General features: G+C 40.7%; 2 protein-coding genes across 4 annotated transcripts in view; one reads left to right on the top strand and one right to left on the bottom strand.

The window, feature by feature from the left end:
• Positions 1–8,229, bottom strand: ZAR1L (zygote arrest 1 like). Its single transcript, XM_019652347.1, has 4 exons — positions 7,585–8,229; positions 6,991–7,083; positions 5,328–5,402; positions 1–144 (listed from the first exon to the last, which is right to left on the bottom strand). The coding sequence occupies exons 1-4, from the start codon at positions 8,227–8,229 to the stop codon at positions 1–3; spliced, it is 957 nt and encodes a 318-aa protein (XP_019507892.1).
• Positions 8,230–10,779: 2,550 nt separating this feature from the next.
• The window catches only part of BRCA2 (BRCA2 DNA repair associated), a 61,702-nt gene continuing 53,138 nt past the window's right edge, over positions 10,780–19,343 (top strand). For all 3 annotated transcript variants that reach the window (XM_019652337.1, XM_019652338.1, XM_019652339.1), the window contains exons 1-2: positions 10,780–11,573; positions 14,403–14,648. In XM_019652337.1, coding sequence (XP_019507882.1) covers positions 11,486–11,573; positions 14,403–14,648 — 334 coding nt within the window. In that variant the 5' untranslated portion in view covers positions 10,780–11,485. The remainder of the gene's footprint in view (positions 11,574–14,402; positions 14,649–19,343) is intronic.

The raw sequence follows: 19,343 nt of genomic DNA, 5'->3' as shown, positions 1-19,343 counted from the left end.
TCATATGATGTATTTAAAGCTGTAAATATTGCCACAGGAGAATCTCTTGTCTTTGCAGCGGCCACACAGTTCCTGTCGATGAGGTTTCCTTAGATCGATGTGTCTTTTCTTTCGAGGACAGGAACAACAAGACTTTGAACAGATCTTTAGAAAACAAGGAATAGTATGGACACTACGTGATCAAATTAGTGTTTCAAACATAATCCTCAAACCAAAATACTTCTCCCACCACTCCATCCCTGATATCTTCATCCTTGTTTGAATCCTACGAGAAGTCCAAGACCAACTCGTACAAAACCACTCATATACCATTAAATGCCATGTGTTTGTCAAGATGAGCAAGCAAAGATGTGATTAGGAGACTATCACTGAGCCAATCAAGAAGATATAAAAGTTTAAAAGTTAGATTTTTATAGAGTGTCTTCACTATGTACGTGTTCATATTGTGGGCAGGTAGGGGTGAGGGGCATGGGTGAGTAGTGAGTGATTTGATTATCTAGGCTGGAACATTTAGATACACCAGCACAGTGATTCTCAACCAGCAGGATTTTACCCACCACCAAATATCTGGCAATGTCTGGAGATGCTTTTGTTTGTCACAACTAGGAGGGAGGGGTGTCCTAGAGGGAACTAAATTTTCTTTTCTTTCTAGACATGTCTAATCTTTAAAATGTCTTTATATCCATTATCCCATTCTAAATAAAAATTTTCTTTATATCCATTATCCCATTCTAAATAAAAATAAAAATTTTTATTTAGAATGGGATAATGGGTATAAAGACATTTAAAATAAAATGTTAATGATAAATAAAAATCATACACCATGGAGATTAGTATACTGTCCTTGTCCACCCTCCCAACCCTGCTAATCTTTAAAATAGGTAATCACTACTCTATTTTTTTGGCATGTGTCCACAGCCACAGAAAGTCAAGATTTATCTTTTACACTGTGAAAACAAGCATTTCCATTTTCCAAATGAGTCGTAAATATGACTTATCAGACACTGTACTATGTTTGCATCTTCCACTTTTCCTGTGTCCTTATAAGAAAATTCTAATACCTAATAATCACATGGTGCTTTCTATGTGCACTGTTCTAGCACTTTATATACATTAATTCCTTTAATTATCATAATACTCTTATAAGGAAGAAAAGATTCAATTAAAAAAAATCAGGGTTTACTCTAAAGGTAGATTTGTTTCTGGCAATAGAGAATTGGGTAGTTTAGATAAAGCCTCATGCTTAGGACAACTGGAAAAGCTGAGCTAAAAAAAAAAACAAACAATAATTTTTTTAAAAGAACTATCTAAAATCACTAGAGAATTATCAAAGCATTAGAAAGGAAACCAAAAAATAGAGATGAACCTGACATTTGGGACTATTTTCTCTCCAAAGGTATCTGTCAATCGTGAAAGAGGAGAAAGATGGTAGAAAACTTAGCATGAGTTTAACAAGTTGATGAAGCTGAGGGATAACCTTAAATATGCAAAAATGAAAAAGCCCTGGAAAGCAATTCTATTTTTTGTGTTAAGACCCAGAAAGGCTACATGCTAAGAATAAGGATGAGCCAAATATTGACCAGCCTTTACAGAGGCCAAAGCCCAGCTTCAAAACATCTCAACCTTGACTAGAAAATAGTGACCTGAAATTGTTAGTGTCCCTATCTGCCTGCCAGAAGCACACAAATCTTCTGTGGAAGAAGATATATTCTAGGTCTCTGTTATCACTGTAATTTTTCATGTACAATATCTAGCACTCAATCAAAAATAACCAGTTATATGAGGAGACAGAACACCACATTTGAAAACCAAGGAAGGGCCGGCCGAGTGGCGCGATGGTTAAGAACTCGCTTGGGATGCCAGAGGGCCCCGGTTCGGATCCCACATATGAGGGCCAGTGACACTGCCCTCTACAGCTAAGATGCTGAACAACAGCTCAACCTGGAGCTGGGCTGCCGTGAGTCGCTGGCGACGGCGTAGGCTGCAGCCCCTGTGGCAGTGGGTTGCCATGGGCTACCGTGTGTAGCCAGCAGCCAGCGTGAGCGGCCAGCAGCGGCCGTCCAGAAGCCGGCGACTGATCTGCCTCGCCCTGGAAGAGCGCAGTGATGGTGCCAACTTGGGCAAGTGAAGCAACGTCCTACACAACTAGATTGAAGAACAAAAAAAACCGACAGCAACTTGTCTGTTCCCCTTCCCCAATCCCCCAGCACTGTTCCCATCCCCCCAATTCCCCAATAAAAATCTTTAAAAAAAAAAAAAAGAAAAAGAAAACCAAGGAAAATGAAGAGGATATTGACAGAACCATGGGGAATGAAGTTATCTGATATAGATTTTTAAGATAAGACTAATATTTCCAGCAGAGGACTGGGAGTCATTTTTTTCCAAAAGACAAAAATGCCAGCACTGAAAAATGCAATAACTAAAATCAATAACTCAGTGGATGGGTTTAATAGCAGATTGGAAAGAATTAGAGCAAAGAATTAGATTGAGCAAAGAATTAGAAAAGATAGATTGAGCAAAGAATTAGAAAAATGGAAAATCATTTAACATGATATCAAAACTGAAGCAAGGTGAGAAAAAAGCATAGGAAATATAGAAAAGAGTGTAAAAGGCATAAGTGATATTGCAAAGATCTAATACAAGTAATTGTAAGAAAGAGGGAGAATGGGGTGGCAGTAATATTTTAAAAGATAAAGGCAGATAATTTTCGAAACATGATGAAAAATCTTCAAGCTACAGATTCAAGAACACTGTGAAACCCAAACAGGATAAATACAAAGAAACCAAAACTAGGCATGTTATTGTAAAACTGCTGAAAATGAAAGCAGTGAGAAATATCTTAAAAGCAAGCAGATTTAAGAAGGGGAGAAAGAGTGAGAGATTATTTCAAAGGAGCTGCAATAAGACTAATAGTCAACTTCACAATGAAGGTCAGATTTTTCAAGGGCAGAAAGAAAACTACTGCCAAACTAAGAATTCTATACCCAGAAAAAATATTCTTTAAAAGCTATCCAGACAAAATAGAATGTGTCACCCTAAGAACTGCACTACAGGAAATATTCAAATGTATTCTTCAGGTAAAAGGAAAGTGGTCCCAGAGACAAAAAGGAGCTTAGATCAACAGAAAGGATAAATATGTAGCTAAAGCTAAATGAATAAAGACTATAGAAAATTGTGTCTTGTGAAGCTTAAAATTAAAATATACAACAGCAGCATATAAATTAGAATTAAGTGATAAGGAATTAAAGTGTTCTGATGTCACTGCATTGTCAGTGAGAGGTAGGATTAACAATTTATGTAAACTTTGATAAGTGAAAGAATTATGTTGTAATCTCCAGAGTAACCACCATAAGAACACACTAAAGAACAAATAATTACTAAGATAATAGAGGTGGGAATAATTCTTTAAAAATCAATTCAAGTGGCTGGCCGAGTGGCTCAGTTGGTTAAGAGCTCGCTCAAGAGTTTGAGCTCTGAGCAACAGGGTCCCCGGTTTGATTCATGGCCCAAGCTGAGCTCCTGCTGAGCTGCCAACTAGTGGCAGGATGGCTCAGCTAAAAAAAAAAAGAAATCAATTCAAGTGAACACAAGAAAAAGGAGTATAATATATTTAAACCCAATTTAATAAGTAACTATATTAAAAAGACTAAATGAGAATGTCAGACTAGAAAATGGAAGGATAAATCATTTATAAACTAGACTAGTTTCTAAAGAATATAAAAAAGAAATATTTTTAATTAAATGAAGAATTTAAATTTAAAAAAAAAACAACTCTTGATTATGAAAATCAACTGTTACACTTTTTTGAAAAGCTTCAAGAGAGCTTTCCTGCCAGCTATTTTAGAAAAAAATCTCATCTGATTCTGTGACTTCCTAGGCACTGGAGACACCATGGAATGTGATCACAGCTCTAATAGTAACGATCTAGCCTTGGGTAAGTTATTTTCTAATTGAACTTCAGCTTTCTTCTCTGTAACACGAGGATAACACCTACCTCTAAGGTTAGATTACAGGAGACAATCCCTGTAAAGCACTTAGCCTAAAGTTTGGCACACAGTAAAAGTTTAATAAAGGTTACCTATTAATTACCATATTTCCCCATGCATAAGACACACCCTTTTTCGAAAAATTTGGGGTCTAAAAACTGGGTGTGTCTTATAGATTTTGGTTGTAGATTTTTTTACTTGCATTTCCCACTTTTTTCGTGCTTGTTGTCTTTGCGCTCATTGTTTCGCACTTGTTACCAGTATATTACGGTAGGTTATGTTTTGCCACGTTCTGCCCAGAAATGGCTCAGAAAAGGTTTTTGTACAGTGCTGAATTCAAGTTAAAAGTGATCCAGTTTGCAAAAGTGAATGGAAATCGTGCTGCTGAACGTAAGTTTGGTCCTCCTCCAACTGAGAAAACAATCTGAGACTGGCAATGGGAAGAAGAAACCCTACTGAAAACGCCACAGCAGAAGGCCATGAGAGGCAATATATGAAGACAGTGATTCGTCATCAGACACAGATGAGGACAAGCTAATGGTTGGGAGTTTTGACAGTGATGAGGAGTTGTATGAATTTTATGATGAATAAAACTTGAGTTCAGTAACTTTATGTAATTTTTTTTTTCAAAATTCGGGCCCCCAAATTAAGGTGTGTCCTATACATGGGGAAATACGGTACATCCAAACTATGCATAGGGTGTTTGAGGTAAAACACAACCCCATACATAAGCACACCACGTAAGGCAACTTAAGAGTACATTTTTTCGGGCCGGCTGAGTGGCGCGTTGGTTAAGAACTGGCTTGGGACGCCAGAGGGCCCCGGTTCGGATCCCACATATGAGGGCCAGTGGCACTGCCCTCTACAGATAAGATGCTGAACAACAGCTCAACCTGGAGCTGGGCTGCCGTGAGTGGCCAGCGTTGGCTGGTGGGTTGCCATGGGCTGCGGTGTGTAGCCAGCAGCCAGTGTGAGTGGCCATCCAGGAGCAGGCAACCGACCTGCCTAGCCTGGGAAGAGCACAATGATGTGTGCCTACTTGGGCCAGTGAAGCAATGTCTTCCACAATTAGACTGAAGAACAAAAGGATAGCAACTTGTCTGTTCCCCTTCCCCCAATTCCCCAATAAAAATCTTTTTTTAAAAAGTACATTTTTCTCCCATTCCCCCCTCCAAAAAACCCCACAATTTATGCTTTTTTACCCTAAAGTATCCTAAAAATTCAAACACATAGAAAACTTAACTCTCCTACACAAATATCCAATACTAACATTATGCCACAGAAGCTTCCTGTTCAGAATGGAAACGTTATAGACACAATGGAAGTGTTTCATAAGTTTACCTGACACTGGATTGCTTCTACTCGATAAGGGTTAAAACTCTTCTGGCATTTGCAACAGAGTTGTTTGAAATAAACCTAAAGAGAAATTTGTCCTTTTTTAAATCCAAGTTTAAATGTACCCTAGGCCTAAGTTCTCAATTTAAGTAACCCACTCCCTCCCCTTGTACCTTGCTTTTGCCCAACCTCTACCTGGAGGTGTTGAGGTCTTCTAATGCCAATCAGTCACTTTTTTACTCTTCAAACCTCATTTTTCTTACCTGTAAAATCTAGATCCAACTCCTTATTTTTTCCATAATTCTAACAACTACTCAGAAATGTATATAAAGTACCATAGTACCAATGGGAAATAACTATTATAATTTCCCTCATTGTGCAGGCCAAGCCCTTGACTTTCTCCTTTTGCCCTGGTCTATTAGCCCCTGCTTTTTCATTTTTTCCCCCCAGTATTTCCCACTTGAACTTCAAATTACTTGTAGTTACCCACCAATACATGTGATTTCTAGGCTTTGTGCATTTCCTCATGCGCATTTTCTCCCTGCCTCACTTGGTGAACTCCTCCTATTTATCCTTTCAAGTCCTGCTTGGACAACAAGATGCCGTCCCCCTCACTGACAGGGTAAGTCATCCCCCTGGTGTGTTGTTTGGGGACCATGTCCATGCCACAGGTGCCACTGCATTTGTCACCAAATTGCATTTTGTCTCCATCACTCCTATTAGAATAAATTTCTTGAGGATGAATTCTATGTCTTGTTCTTTGCATCCTAGTGTCTTGGAGTGTTTAAATTAAACCCGTTGTTTTTCTTCTGGCAAGAGAAGTAATTTTAGTTTAGTTTAAAAATCCACTCGCCTCCAGGGTCTAATGGCTAGTGTGAAGTCACGTTTCCATTCAGTTCTTAGCATGAATCTCCATCTACAGTCCTTTAGCTGAAAAAGCAGTATCTAAAGTGTGACAGCACAGGCGCCCCAAACTCAAATGCTTGTGGAAGTTAATAAACTAGTCCAGGTGTAGACTGTTACAAAATGACGTGCACATGCCCAGGGAAAGGAACGAGAGGCTGCTTAGGCCCTGCCTACAGTTCTCAGACTGAAACTCAAGTCTGTGATGTCCAGAGTGTGACTGTTGAGGAAAATCTGGAAACACAGACTGAGAAATCTTGCCCAGTCTTAATATGTTGACAACTAATGCAAATGGGGGTGGGGGATGAGGAGGAGATGAAAATCTGCTTAGCCTAAAGAAGTCTCTCACAGCCAACTAACCCTCACAATAAATTATTTCTCTTATAGCCCCACCTTGTGGACAGACAGTGGAAATTTCCTAGAGCTAAGGCCCAAACCTGCTCAAAATATACCAACTAAAACATGATTATAGAAAGTCCCAGTGTATATACAGAAGAACAAAAGTTCATCTAAATAATCTGACATTTTGTCCAACAGAACTACCAAATCCAGCAGAGCACCAGGACAGGTTTCAGCAGCCTCAGGAGCTCATGTGGACTGTCCAGTCCCATCCAGTCCCAACATTTACTGAGAACCTACTATGTGCCTGGCACTGAGGACCAAGATGAATGAGACGCATCATGTCATGCTCCACCAGGAAACATTCTTCCTCCACCTAACATCTGTACCACCCCACCCTCCTCCACGTCCCACTCACTTCACTCACCTTATTAGTTCCAGAAATGCACCACACATAAGCACTCTCCCATCTGGTCTTACAATCTTTACAGTGAAAATAGCCATATTTTGGTTCCAAAAACTGCAAATAGAGAAGGCTTTCATTATCTTGGAGGGAAAAAAAAGCCAGGTCCTTCTTTGCTGGTGGCTTTGTATAAGAAATACAAAAAGGCTCCTTAACCTCATTCACAGCTGTTCTCAAGGTTACATTAATTTAGAGCATCTCCTCTCTCAAGGGATTCTTCTCACTGTTGTCTCTCATACTTTTCCAATCCATTTTCCACAATGCCACCAGCAGACCCCCAAAACAAAAATCACATCACATATTTCACAGATTTAAAACCCTTCTTTTTCTCATCCCCAACCAATAGCAATAGTTGCCAGGGTTTTGGTTTGCATGTGCTTAAAGCTGGCACCCTATTTTATAAAAAAGTTACAAAATATGTAGGCTGCATTTTCAGAACTTCCTCTCCATCAAACAAAGGGAGGAAAGGAGGGAAGGTTTTGCTCTTATTGCCCTAGAAATGGAAGAGGAAAGACAGGCTGGGCTAGCAGAGGACAGGAGAGGGTAGACAAAGCTCACCTGGAAGTTGGGTTTCCTGAGCAGATAGGCAGCATCTCCTTGGGGCTGCTTGCTCTTCCTTTCCCCAGGACTCGAGGAGTCTTCCTCCCCCAACTTATCTTGCTGCCAGAGTTCTTCCTGCTTGTCCTCCTGCAACTTTGGCCTTGGTGGTGGCTGCTGCCAGCTGGGTTCTGCAGGACCAGAAAGCACCTTCCTCTCCTCATCCTCCCCATCCTTCCGCAGCCGGATCATCACTGGAGTACTGGCGCCCCAGGCTGGCAGGGGTGCCTTGGAGCCTGTGCTGCCCCATGGGCAGCAGCTGCTCAGGGTGCGAGGCCCCAGCGAGCACTGCACGGACTTGTCCACCCACGGGCTCACCTGCACGCCCACCTCCTTGGTGTGGGGCTTGAACAGCTGCAGGCTTGGGCTGGGGTTCTGCTGGGAGAGAATGCCCTTAGGTTGCGCCCTCTTGTAGGGGTCCACGCAGTAGTCAGAGGCATTCATGGGCACCAGCAGCCCTGGCCTGGCCAGGAAAGCGGGGGCACCAATGTTGTGCCTCCAGTTGGAGTGTCTGTGCTCACAGAGCCCAGTCTGGCCCAAAGGCAGTGTGTTCCCATAGTGTGTCCCCTGGTACAGGCCATAGGGAACACGGACAAAGTGCTCCATTCACTCGCCTGGCAACCAGGCACAGCGCAAGATCCAGGTGCAATTTGTATCCTTGTTCTCTGCCTTCCACTTTCATTCACCCCTCCTTCCTCCTGGTCAAGTTGGTTCGGGTTTATCCCTAGCCTCTCCATTTATTTCAGATTCTGATTGGAGCTGCTGCCTATTACTCTAATTGGAAGTGGGGAGGAGAATTGCCTACCTACAGACATCTAATTGCCACCAGATTCAAATTGCTCTTCACTGTCTTGGGTACGCTGCTCCTGATTCTTTTTTTCAAAGCTGTTTTTCATTTCTGATATATTGGTACACATGTTTAATTAGCAATTCATTCATCTATTCTCATAGTAACTATTGTTACCGACCAACAGAATGCCCCCTCCCCCAAAGACTTGTTTTCTTTCCTATAGAAATGTTAAGTATCCTCCCTAGTTTCTTAGGTTTTTAGCCCCTGGCTTTGATTACTCTTCTCATCAGGCTGTGAATCCTAAGCTAAAGATTGCTCCTAGCCGGAATCCTAGAATTCTCCTATCCCTCTCCTTCTTGATTGCTTTGTAAATCAGTTTCCGAATCCTAAACAATAGAAGTCTCCTGCCCCTGCTTCAGATAACTACTTGAAAGCCTGTGACTTCTTCATATCCCCCAGGCCAGTAAGCTAAATGCCAAACCCATTCTGGGCCCAGACAATTGATGCCACCTGAGTAACAGGCTGAATGGCAACAGGCTTTATGAGAGCTAACAGATTTATTAATTAAAATCTATTTCTCCTCATTCAGGAACCTTGGGGATAAAGAGGATACCCCAACAAGATTGCCAGTCACAACCAAAGAAGCCAACACGGTCTTCCAAGTGGAGCTTGAGACCCCTTCCTCCCATCTAAGATCAGGCAGGGTGAGAGTTCCGTGAATCCCCCAATAGGCAGGGACACCTCTACACCCCTGCCCAGCAGCAAGCAGATGCAGAAGAAACCTCCTGTCCCTCAACTTCCCATAGAGATTTTATGGGGATCACGTCTCTCAAGGAGAAAACTAGGCAGGCAGTTAGAGGAAGGCATTGGGTCTCTGCATTCTGACACATCCCACAGAGTGCGATGCCAAGCGGACATCCCCTCTCCACCCAAAACTCCCTATGTGTTGTAATTACCTACCCCTGCGGGAAAACAAATGGGTGCAAAATACCCAACTAGATCAGACCAGTCACTCCCACATGTGCTGTACCTCTCCTCAATCACAGGTGCCAATCAAGTGGTCCACCGCCCTTAGGGGGAACAGCCCATTCTAGAGAAGGGATTAAAACCCCAAGTCCTAAAAAGTCCTCCTTTTTTCCCTTTTTTCTCTTTTTGGATGCTCTGCTGTTTTGACCGTTTCTTCCTTTTTGAGCTTTTTGAGCCTCGCCTTTGTGGCCTGCTCCAAACTCTTTGGAATGTAATTTCTCTTCCAATAATGGGCCCTTGAGCCATTCTCTAATGTTCGGGCCTACTACTTCTTTGAAATGTACTATCTCTTCGAATAAACTACTCTTTCAGTACTTTACTCTGGCATCTTGTTCAATTCTTTGCTCGAGTTTCCAAGGACCTGGACTTTGCGCTGAGAAGGCCCACTTTCTGACAACACTACCATTTTAGATATCCTGTTTTAAAGTATATAGTAAAACAAACATAAGTAGTAAATTATTTGAGCAGCCTTATACTAAAAGTGTATGAGGAAGAAAGTATATTATGGCAGAGCTAATGTAAAGACCACACGAGCGAAAGGCGTAAAGTTATGGGGAGAGGGGTGTGGGCGGAGGTGATGCATATAGTAAAAGAAAATGTATTTGAGGGTTGACATGTCAAAGGTTCTTAGTCCACTCCTAGTGAGGACCCCCCAAAAGGGGGGGTAAAGCAGTTTGTTCTGATTTAGAGGGTAAATGTAGGTATAATAGCAGGATAGTTAAGTATCTAAGGTCAAACTCACTTGAATTGAAACCTGGGCCTTGTTACTAAGTGATTTTCTCCATCTGACAATACTAGCCAATTTTTAGGATTATAAGATTAGATGTGCTGTTGCTTTGTAAAGCAAAAAGCAGGATAAATCAAATGTTCAGTAAGCTGTAGCCATTAGGTTAGGATCAGAGGCCTGTGTTCCTTTGCTGTTTAGACCTAAATGATCATACGCTTTGGTATCTCTGCATTGGTAAGGCTTCCTGCTACAGCTTAGGGTTAAGATCATACTAAAATGACACCTAAAGAACTAAACAGGGCCCTCCCTTTTTCCAACCCAAGATTGCTTTGGGCTGTTTACTGCTTAAGAGCCTTCCAGAAGCTGCAAGGCCCATTAAAAGCTCTCATCTCCAGAATCCTTGGAAGCCTCTCAGTTCATACAACAAACCAGAATTAAGTCTTGTGCTAGGCCTGTCACAGACCCTGTGAATGAGGGCAGATTCCCATATACCACGGCAGTTTGGAGGGGAAGTCAGGCACAAACAGGGTGATCGGTCCCCTAAGAATGTAAATGCTACGGGGAAGCCTGCAGAGGGCAGTAGCTAACACCGCAAGTCTGGGTTAAGGCGGGTTTCACAATTTCTCCAGCAGGCAGACAGGCTCCAGCCTGTTATCTAAGATCATCACGTGGACTAGAACCTAAGTTCTCTGGCTTCACATTTCAGCCCCTTCTACTCCATTGGGAGCACGCGGCCGGAAAAGGGGTCATCCACACACTACGCTTCTAAGGCTGGCGACTTTGGGGGATGCCCGCCCTAAGGATGGAACAAAGGCCTGTCAGCAGCCCCGCGCGTGCGATCGCGGCCACCCCGAACGTGAGGTGGAGCAAAGTGGAATGAGTCGCGGAGTGTACACAGGGAGGTGCCTCCCAAGGCTCAAGGAGAAGAAAACGAGCGCTCCAGCCCCACTTTTTGCATTTCCACAGCGACTGCTATGCGAATGAGGAACCAGTTTTCGCCACTGGGAGCAACAGCAACAGCCCGACCAGCCTGACTTCCGGGCGGCGCGCGCGCTGCGTGCCGCGTCACAGCGTCGGCGCGTGACGTGTCGGAGAGCGGGCTTTGGCGCGAGCTTGTGAAAGCAAGCCGCGGGGGCGGGGCTGCGGGCTGCGTGTCGGCTGTTGTCTGGGCGGTGGGTGTCTGCCGGAGGAACCTAGGGTCCGATTGTGACCGAATTGTCTGCTCCGGCCGAAAAGAGCTGCGTCTGTGGAGGCGGTTAGTGCTGGCGGGGTGGACGCGGGCCGGCGCTCCGCGGTCTCAGGCGGCGGGGGCGCCCCTCATGCGGCGGGGAGCTGCCTCTCCCGGCCCCGGATGTCTGTGCCAGCCCCGCGCTGACTGGGACGAGGGACCCGCCCTCCTGACCGCAGGTTTGGCTCCTGCCCTGGGACTCCTTGGAAGTTTCCCCACCTTGACCCCGCCACCCTCTCAGGGGCGGGTCGCCTCCTAACCGTCCCAGGTGTCCAATCTGAAATCTCCTTCATTGGACACACGATAAAGTTACTTTACTGGAATATTGTACTATGGAAAATGTTTCCAGCTTCTGACACACCGTTATCTGCCCTACTTAACCCCCAGCTGGTTGCTGTAGTGTGAAGAAGATGTACTGATCTGGAATTGGCAAACGGAGTTTACCTCTAACAGGCGTCCTCGCCACACGTGACTAGTTAATTAAAATTAAGTAATATCAAAAGTGCTGTTCTTGAGTTGCCCTTGCCATTTTAAATGCCTGATTGGACCGAGATAAACAGTGTAACTTTAGGCAAGTGTACCTTTTTCTGAGTGTACCCCAGATAAATGACTGTACCCCTGTGAAATGTGTTTTGGTATTTTGCAGATTCATTTACCAAGCGTTGTAGTAACATTGTAGAGAAAAATGCCTATTGGATGCAAAGAGAGGCCAACTTTTTTTGAAATTTTTAAGACGCGATGCAGCCAAGCAGGTATTGGCAGATTTTATAATAACTGATCAATTACTTTAAGCAAATGTTTTCAGAAAAAGTACGTAAATATGCATGCTTGCTGAAAAGAATCCAATACTTCACGTTTTTGTTCACACAATAAACTGTTCTGTATGAAATCATAAATCCAGTTAAGAAAATAATCATTTACAGTGAACCAAAATGGTAAGAAACTGTGTAGAACCCCCAGTGGATAAAGAGGATACTGGCCTCTTGTTAGCAGCCATAGGAAGAATTGTTTTTAAAGCACAGAACTTCTAGCAAATCAGAATCATTGGTATTGTTAATTTATAGCAGAAGTCAGACTTTTTGGTCTCAGTACTCCTTAAAAATGACTGAGAACCCCAGAGAGCTTTTGTTTATGTAGTTGCCATGTTAGAAATTAAAACTAGGAACTTTTAAAAATAATATCTCACCTAAAAATAAAAATAAACCCACTACATATTAATATGAATAACATTTTTATGAAAAATGTATTTTTCCAAAAAAGTGGTATTGTTTTACAATTTTGCCATTCTCTTTTATATATGGCTTAATAGGAGATAGCTGGATTCTCATACCTGTTTCTTTATCTAACCTGTGTGCAATATGTTGCTTTGGTAGAAGTGTATGAAGAAAATCCAGCCTCACATGGTAATGTAGTTGGAAAAAGAAAAAAGTATTTAAATAGTCTTCAGTTAATTGTGGGTATTTTTCTTTGATACTTCACCAAAACTTAAAGTGGTAGTTTCTTAAAAGTTACAATGTGAAACCTGAAACCATATCATGAACTATTTATACTCTTGTTACATTAAATTCTATTAGTCTTTCTTGCACTTTGAATATATATTTTATCTATATTGTAACATCATGCTTGATTATTTGGAAAATGCCTATGTTCTGAATTACATAGATATTCCATATATTGACACATTCATTAAACCGTATGTAAAAAATCATTTGTTCACTGATGAAAAGTCTTTTTAAGATTAGGAGGTTGTCAACCTCACAGGGGCTGGTAAAGTTTAACAAAATCCTAATTCTCATTTGAAAGCTCACAATTTTTCATTGGCAATCAACTCTGTTGTTTTCCCTGCAGTGACAGTCTCACTTCATTCATTTTTGAAAAAAATGTCTCAAACCACCCAACTCAGAATGACTTAGGTTGTCAGTCATTCTTTTCTCGTAAAAATGGCTTTCCATGAAAATAGTGCTAATTCAGCTCACAACTCATCATATGAGTGCTTTTCTAGACAACTATTCTACTTAAAGATGCAGAAATCCTTTATGTATATTCCATTTTGTCACAGAATATTAAAAAAGATGTGCTAAAGGGTTGGGCTTTAATAGAACTAATTTGTGCTGCTTCATTAAGGACATTTTAAGTTAAACTGGCCTTTTGTTTTTGGTTTTTGTTTTTTTACAAGTGAATGGTGACATAGAATACAATGACTACTAGTACAGTTTGTTGACACTGCCTTGACTCATGCAAATGTCATCAGTTTTCCCACCAGTGATTCAGATGTCAACATTGTGAAAAAGACAAATGGTAGGGCCAGCCGAGTGGCTCAGTTGGTTAAGAGCTCGCTCAAGAGTTTGAGCTCAGAGCAACAGCAGTTCAATTCCCGACCCGAGCTGAACAGCTGCTGAGCTGCCAACAGGTGGCAGGATGGCTCAGCTTAAAAAAACAAAAACAACAACAACAAAAAGACAAAAGGTGCCTTCATATTATTATGAAAATAGTTTTGACCTTATGGACCTCCTGAAAGGGTCCTGGGGCCTTCCACCCAAATGGTCCACAGACCATACTTTGGGAACCACTACTCTAAGGGTGGATAGAGCATAGCAGAAATTTTGTAATTTCTCTTTAACAGAGAATCTTTTTATTCCATTTTATTTATTCATGAGTCTGCATGTTCCTTATACCTATAGATTTATCACATCCACTTGTGTAGTCTCTGTAAATATTTGAATTGTGTCTGGAATGCGCTCTTCCTATGATTTTTCCGAATTGTGAATATGGGAGAAACAAAACTTTAGAAGAACTAATGTAGCTAAGAGCTATCTCCTTGTAACTTTTGTAAACTTGTTATACCTTACTACAGATTCATAAGAGAATGATCCTGTTTAGTTAATATGCTTTAACAAAAGTCATCCACAGTCAAAATCTCAAGTAACCTTTATTATGATCTTTACTGGCTCAGGACTTTTTCTGTGTCTCTGACTAAAACCAAGGTGGGATTTTTATTTTTCTTACAGATTTAGGACCAATAAGCCTTAATTGGTTTGAAGAACTTTCTTCAGAAGCTCCACCCTATAATTCTGAAACTGCAGAAGAATCTGAATATAAAATCAGCAGTTCTGAAACAAACCTATTTAAAACACCACAAAGGAAACCTAATCATCTATTGGCTTCAACTCCAATAATACCCAAAGAGCAAGCTCTAACTCTGCCACTGTACCAGTCTCCTCTAAAAGAATTAGATAAAGGCAGGTTAGATTTAGGTAAGTAATGTGACGCAGACTAGCAAAAAAACATGAACTAGGAATTTAGACAAACCTGTGTTCAGAATCCCAGCTCTGTCATTAACTGTGTCATGTTGGTCACATCAATCTCTCTGGCCTCACTTGCCCCACCTAAAAATGGAGATGATGAAAATAACATCCAGTAAGTTTGGATTAAATAAAATAGGTACTTAATAGATGTTCCTTTTCCTCCTACCTTTGATTAATACATCCTGCCTACTGAGACTTGTTAAATTATATCTTGCCTATACAAGAAACCTAGGACTTGTTTTGATGTTAATTAAACTATATTTCTGGAGGCCTTCACAAAGGACAGATTATTTTTATCAATTTTCTATAAATGTCCTTTGATTTGGTAGCAGTTTGCCTGGCCTATGCGATAGATACTTCCAGTCAATCATGTATTAAGATTATATATTCAGTCATTGAAACACTTATTACCTGCTTGATTTAAATAACATCCTCTCCCTTTGCAATATTATTCTCTAGTAAGGGGAATTAACAGTACACACATAACGAATAATCTAAGGTTGAATGTGGTACATGTCAAAAGAAAAGTACAATGACAATTGAGAAGAAAGCATAAATAGTATTGGAGGAATTTGGAAATGATTCATTTGATTTAAATCTTGAAGGACAGGTGAGATTCAGAAACTTGAAAATGGGGTGAAGTAATTGTGTTCTACCAAAGGGAAAAACATGAGGAAGAATATGTTAAGAGAATAGCAAGTAATTCACATTGTTTGGAGTGTTGAATCTGACAGGGACCAATAAACAACCTAAAACTAAAAACATTAGAGGGAGGTGTTGAGTGCCAGGCTAATGAAATTGAATTTATTTGATAATTTACTGAGCAAAAAACTCACATGCAAACTTGATCATCTACTTCCTGCTTCAAACCTTTGATCACCTAACTCCCTTTTGCCCTCCTGATAAAATCCAGACTCCTTAATATGATTACAAGGTCCTTTATCATCTGGTATCTCATTAACTCTTGCCTCATCTTGCCATAACCCCCCTCCCTCCCATCTTCAATTTACCATTCATTCATACTGAATTTCTTTTTAAGACCACAGGGCTCTGTGGCTAATTACACATTGGTACCTCTACCCAGAACTACTTTCTTTTTGTCTAGCTGACTTCAGATTCATCTTTCAGATCTTCATTTATCTTCTAGTGAAGAGATTTACATAAGCAATTATAGCGTGATAAATGCTATAAAAGAGGAAATTAATGGTACTAGAAAATATGCATATGAAGGAGATAACAGTTAATAGGCAAAGATTTCCTTGTATGTTATTGGGTACCAGCTGGTATATACACTGAGTATTCAGGAAGTGTTTGTAGGAAAATGAATATTTGTTTTGCTTTAGAAAGCCTGTTGACAGCTGTCTTTGGAGATGTCTTTTTCAAAATGTGATGCCTAGACCAGTCAGAATCTCCTGAAGTACTGACTGAAAGGGAAGATGGCAGGCCCTAATCTGAGTCTGTTCAATTAGAATCTCTGGAAATGGAGCCCATGAATGTACATTTTAAAGTAACTGGGTGATTCCTGTGAAAGGGAAGACTAGGAGCAGGGAGGTCAGTGGGAGACATGTGCCAAGTGATGGGGCAAGTGCCTGAATTAGAGTAACGGTAGTAAAAGTGGCCATGGAAGGTGGAAAATATAGGACCCTAGGTGTGGAGAATTCAAAAGAAAGGATTAAATCACAGGTTTGGAGTGCGACTAAGTTGAAATATAGTGGTGACAGTCATAGAAATTGTAAGCACTGGAGGAAAAGCAGGTTGGAGAAGGAAAAGGTGTGAAAGGATGAAGAAAAAATTAGGTTGCCTTTGGCCTGCATTTGAGACAATGGGATGTTAAGGTGGAGATGTCCTGAAGGCTTTGGGGAATACAAGACTGAAAGAATACAGGCAGAAGAGAAAACGAGTAATCAACTATGTGTTTGGGAAGTTATCACATACGGTGAGAAAAATGATGATGATGATAAGGCCTAGGGAGTATTTGGCAGAGGAAATGCAGAGGAGAACCCAGAAAAAGGAATCATCCATTTAACCAATATTCCATGCTCACTGTTTGCCTGGCAACTTGCTAGACATTCGGGATACAAAAATGAGTTAGATGGCCTTTGACCTCTAGGACCTCAGTCTTGTATGGGAGAAGGTATGTAAATAGATATACTGGTATTGTAAGGGCATGTACCAAGTGCCGTGTTGTGAGCATAGTGAAGGGAGCAGCCGTCTACCATCTGTCTTAATGCAGCCAGGAAAAGCTCCCTCAGCCAGTTCATGCCGAATCCTGAGTCTTGAAAGACACTCATAGAGTCAGTGGTTTATTCTCTAATTGTTACCTGCTAGGGTCCGTCGGTGTTTAACCAGGGAAGGATAGGGATGAATTAACACAGCCACTTGGGACTCGCTCAGAGACGCTAACTTTTTAAGGTTGGCATGCATAAATAATCCTTTGACTAGTCTCTTGAGACTTTTGCTTTTAAGTTTATTTTAAAATTAGTATTGAAATGTAAGAGTAAGACTTAAGCTGTTTTTAACCTGCTTTGTTCAGTTCTAACATCTAATATATTATTTTTAAAAAGAATTATCCCTAGAATTTTATGAGGAAATGTGCTCTTTCTGCTTCTAAGCAGTTCTTTTGTGTCAAATCATGAGTTTATCTTACCATTATTCAGCTTATTTATGAGACTCTCAAGTTTTGGGGGAAATGATTATTTGGGTATGCAGTTGTTTTTGCCTGTTTCATTTTTTTGCTTTTCATTTTTTACAATTGGGTTTCTTTATACTGCTGAGCCAAGATTGACACTTTATTATTAACTGAAGTCCTTTGTTTACATCAGAGTTTCTTTGTGCAGGACTGTGGATTTTGACAAATATATAATATCATGTGTCCACCATTACAGTATCATACAGAACAGTTTTACTGGAAATTCCCCATGAACTCTAATTCACCACCACCACCACCCTCAAATCCCGGGAAAGCACTGGTCTTTGTACTGCGTCTAGTTTTGTCTTTTCCAGAATGTCGTGTACTTTGTTGGAATCGTAGTATATGGAGCCTTTCAGACTGGCCTCTTTCACTTAGCAATATATGGTTCCTCCATGTCTTTTGATGGCTTGCTAGCTCATTTCTTTTTATCACTGAATAATGCTCTATTGTCTGGATGGACCTGTTTGTTTATACACTCACCAACTGAAAGATGTCTGATTGTTTCCAAGTTATAGCAATTGTGAATGAAGCTGCTATAAACCCCTGTGCAGGTTTTTATGTAGACCTAAGTTTTCAGCTCCTTGGGGTAAATATCAAGGAGCATGATTGCTTGATCATACATTAGAATTATGTTTAGTTTTGTAACAAACTGTAAACTGTCTTCCCAAGTGGCTGCACCATTTGCATCCCCACCAGCAGCAAGTGAGAGTTCCTTTTGCTCCATGTCCTCACCAGCGTTTGGTGTTGTCATTGTTTTGGATTTTAGTCATTCTAATAGGTGTGTAGTGGTATCTCATTGTTTGGTTTATTTTTTAAGTTCGTTTTTTTTGTTTGTTTGTTTGCCTTTCTTTTTAGGATCTTTGTTAAAGTGAACAAGGAAAGGTGAATTTCGAAAAATAAGTTTAGCTACATTTTAATACCTTTAAAAGTCTCATTAATGAAGGAGGTTGGATATTTGTTGAAGTAAGGTTTTTAAGTTATACGTACATTTGGCTTTTTACTGATTATGTCTATTCCCTGTTACTTGAGAAATGAGAATATAACGCAGTGTTTTGTGTATGCTGCTACAAATCGTTTTCAGTTTGGTCTTTGCTTTATTTTAGTAACACATTACAACTTATTTTCCCCGAAGCTTTTCTAAGCTAGAGACCATAGAATCAGTTAAAGCAACTATTTTTAAAAGCAATTTTTAAGAGTAATAATAAGCGCCTCAAGTGTCCAATTTGTAATACAGAAAATAGGAATGTTGAAAACCTGTACATTAGATTTGCTAGAGCCACATACAGCTTTAAAAGCCTTGTCTGAGCATTCCAAACCCTATCCAGAAAGTAGATGTAGTCAATGAGAATAGCAGGAGTATGTGTTGCTGTCTACAATCCACTTTTCTAATCACTGCTAATTCATTCAGACAGTATTTGTGGAGTGACTATAACATAGCAGGCAATTATTGTCGTTGCTAAGGATACAGTGATAAATAAGACAAGATGTCAATCTCAGGGAACTCACAATCTAATAGAGGAAACGGGAACAGTGTTTGATAAACTCTGCAGGGAGCACATAAAGGAGCAGTCACTTAATCTCACTGTAGAGACCACTGAACTTTTCTGGAGGAGGTAGTTTCAAAATGGAAGCCCAAAAGAGGATGTTCCAGGTCAAGAGCAATAAAAAAAAAGAGAGAAACAGTTTGTACAAAGGCCTAGAGAAAAAGAGAGGATTCTTGCAGGATATGCAAGTGGTTGGATACGACTGAAAATAAAATGTGAAAAAATGTCACCATAGAAATTAAGACAACAGATCATGAAGGCCTTGATACTAGGGAGTCTTGTTATGGAGTTTGAACTTCACTGTGAGAACAAGATCTCAAAAGGCTTTCAGCAGAAAAGTAGTGGTCAGATTTGGCACCTTGGTAGGTTTTCAGTAAATGTCTTTTCCTTTACTCTGATGTTCCCTGA

The sequence above is a fragment of the Hipposideros armiger genome, unplaced genomic scaffold, assembly GCF_001890085.2.
Source record: "Hipposideros armiger isolate ML-2016 unplaced genomic scaffold, ASM189008v1 scaffold_178, whole genome shotgun sequence".
NCBI lineage: Eukaryota > Metazoa > Chordata > Mammalia > Chiroptera > Hipposideridae > Hipposideros > Hipposideros armiger.
This window is presented reverse-complemented; position numbering and strand designations above follow the sequence as displayed.

Coding starts and splice junctions, on each gene's coding strand:
- ZAR1L (XM_019652347.1), bottom strand. CDS start 8,229: ATGGAGCACTTTGTCCGTGTTCCCTATGGCCTGTACCAGGGGACACAC. Junction 5,403..6,990: donor GCATTTCTGGAACTAATAAG/GTGAGTGAAGTG, acceptor ATTTCTCTTTAG/GTTTATTTCAAACAACTCTG. Junction 145..5,327: donor TAGAAGCAATCCAGTGTCAG/GTAAACTTATGA, acceptor TGTTTTCTAAAG/ATCTGTTCAAAGTCTTGTTG.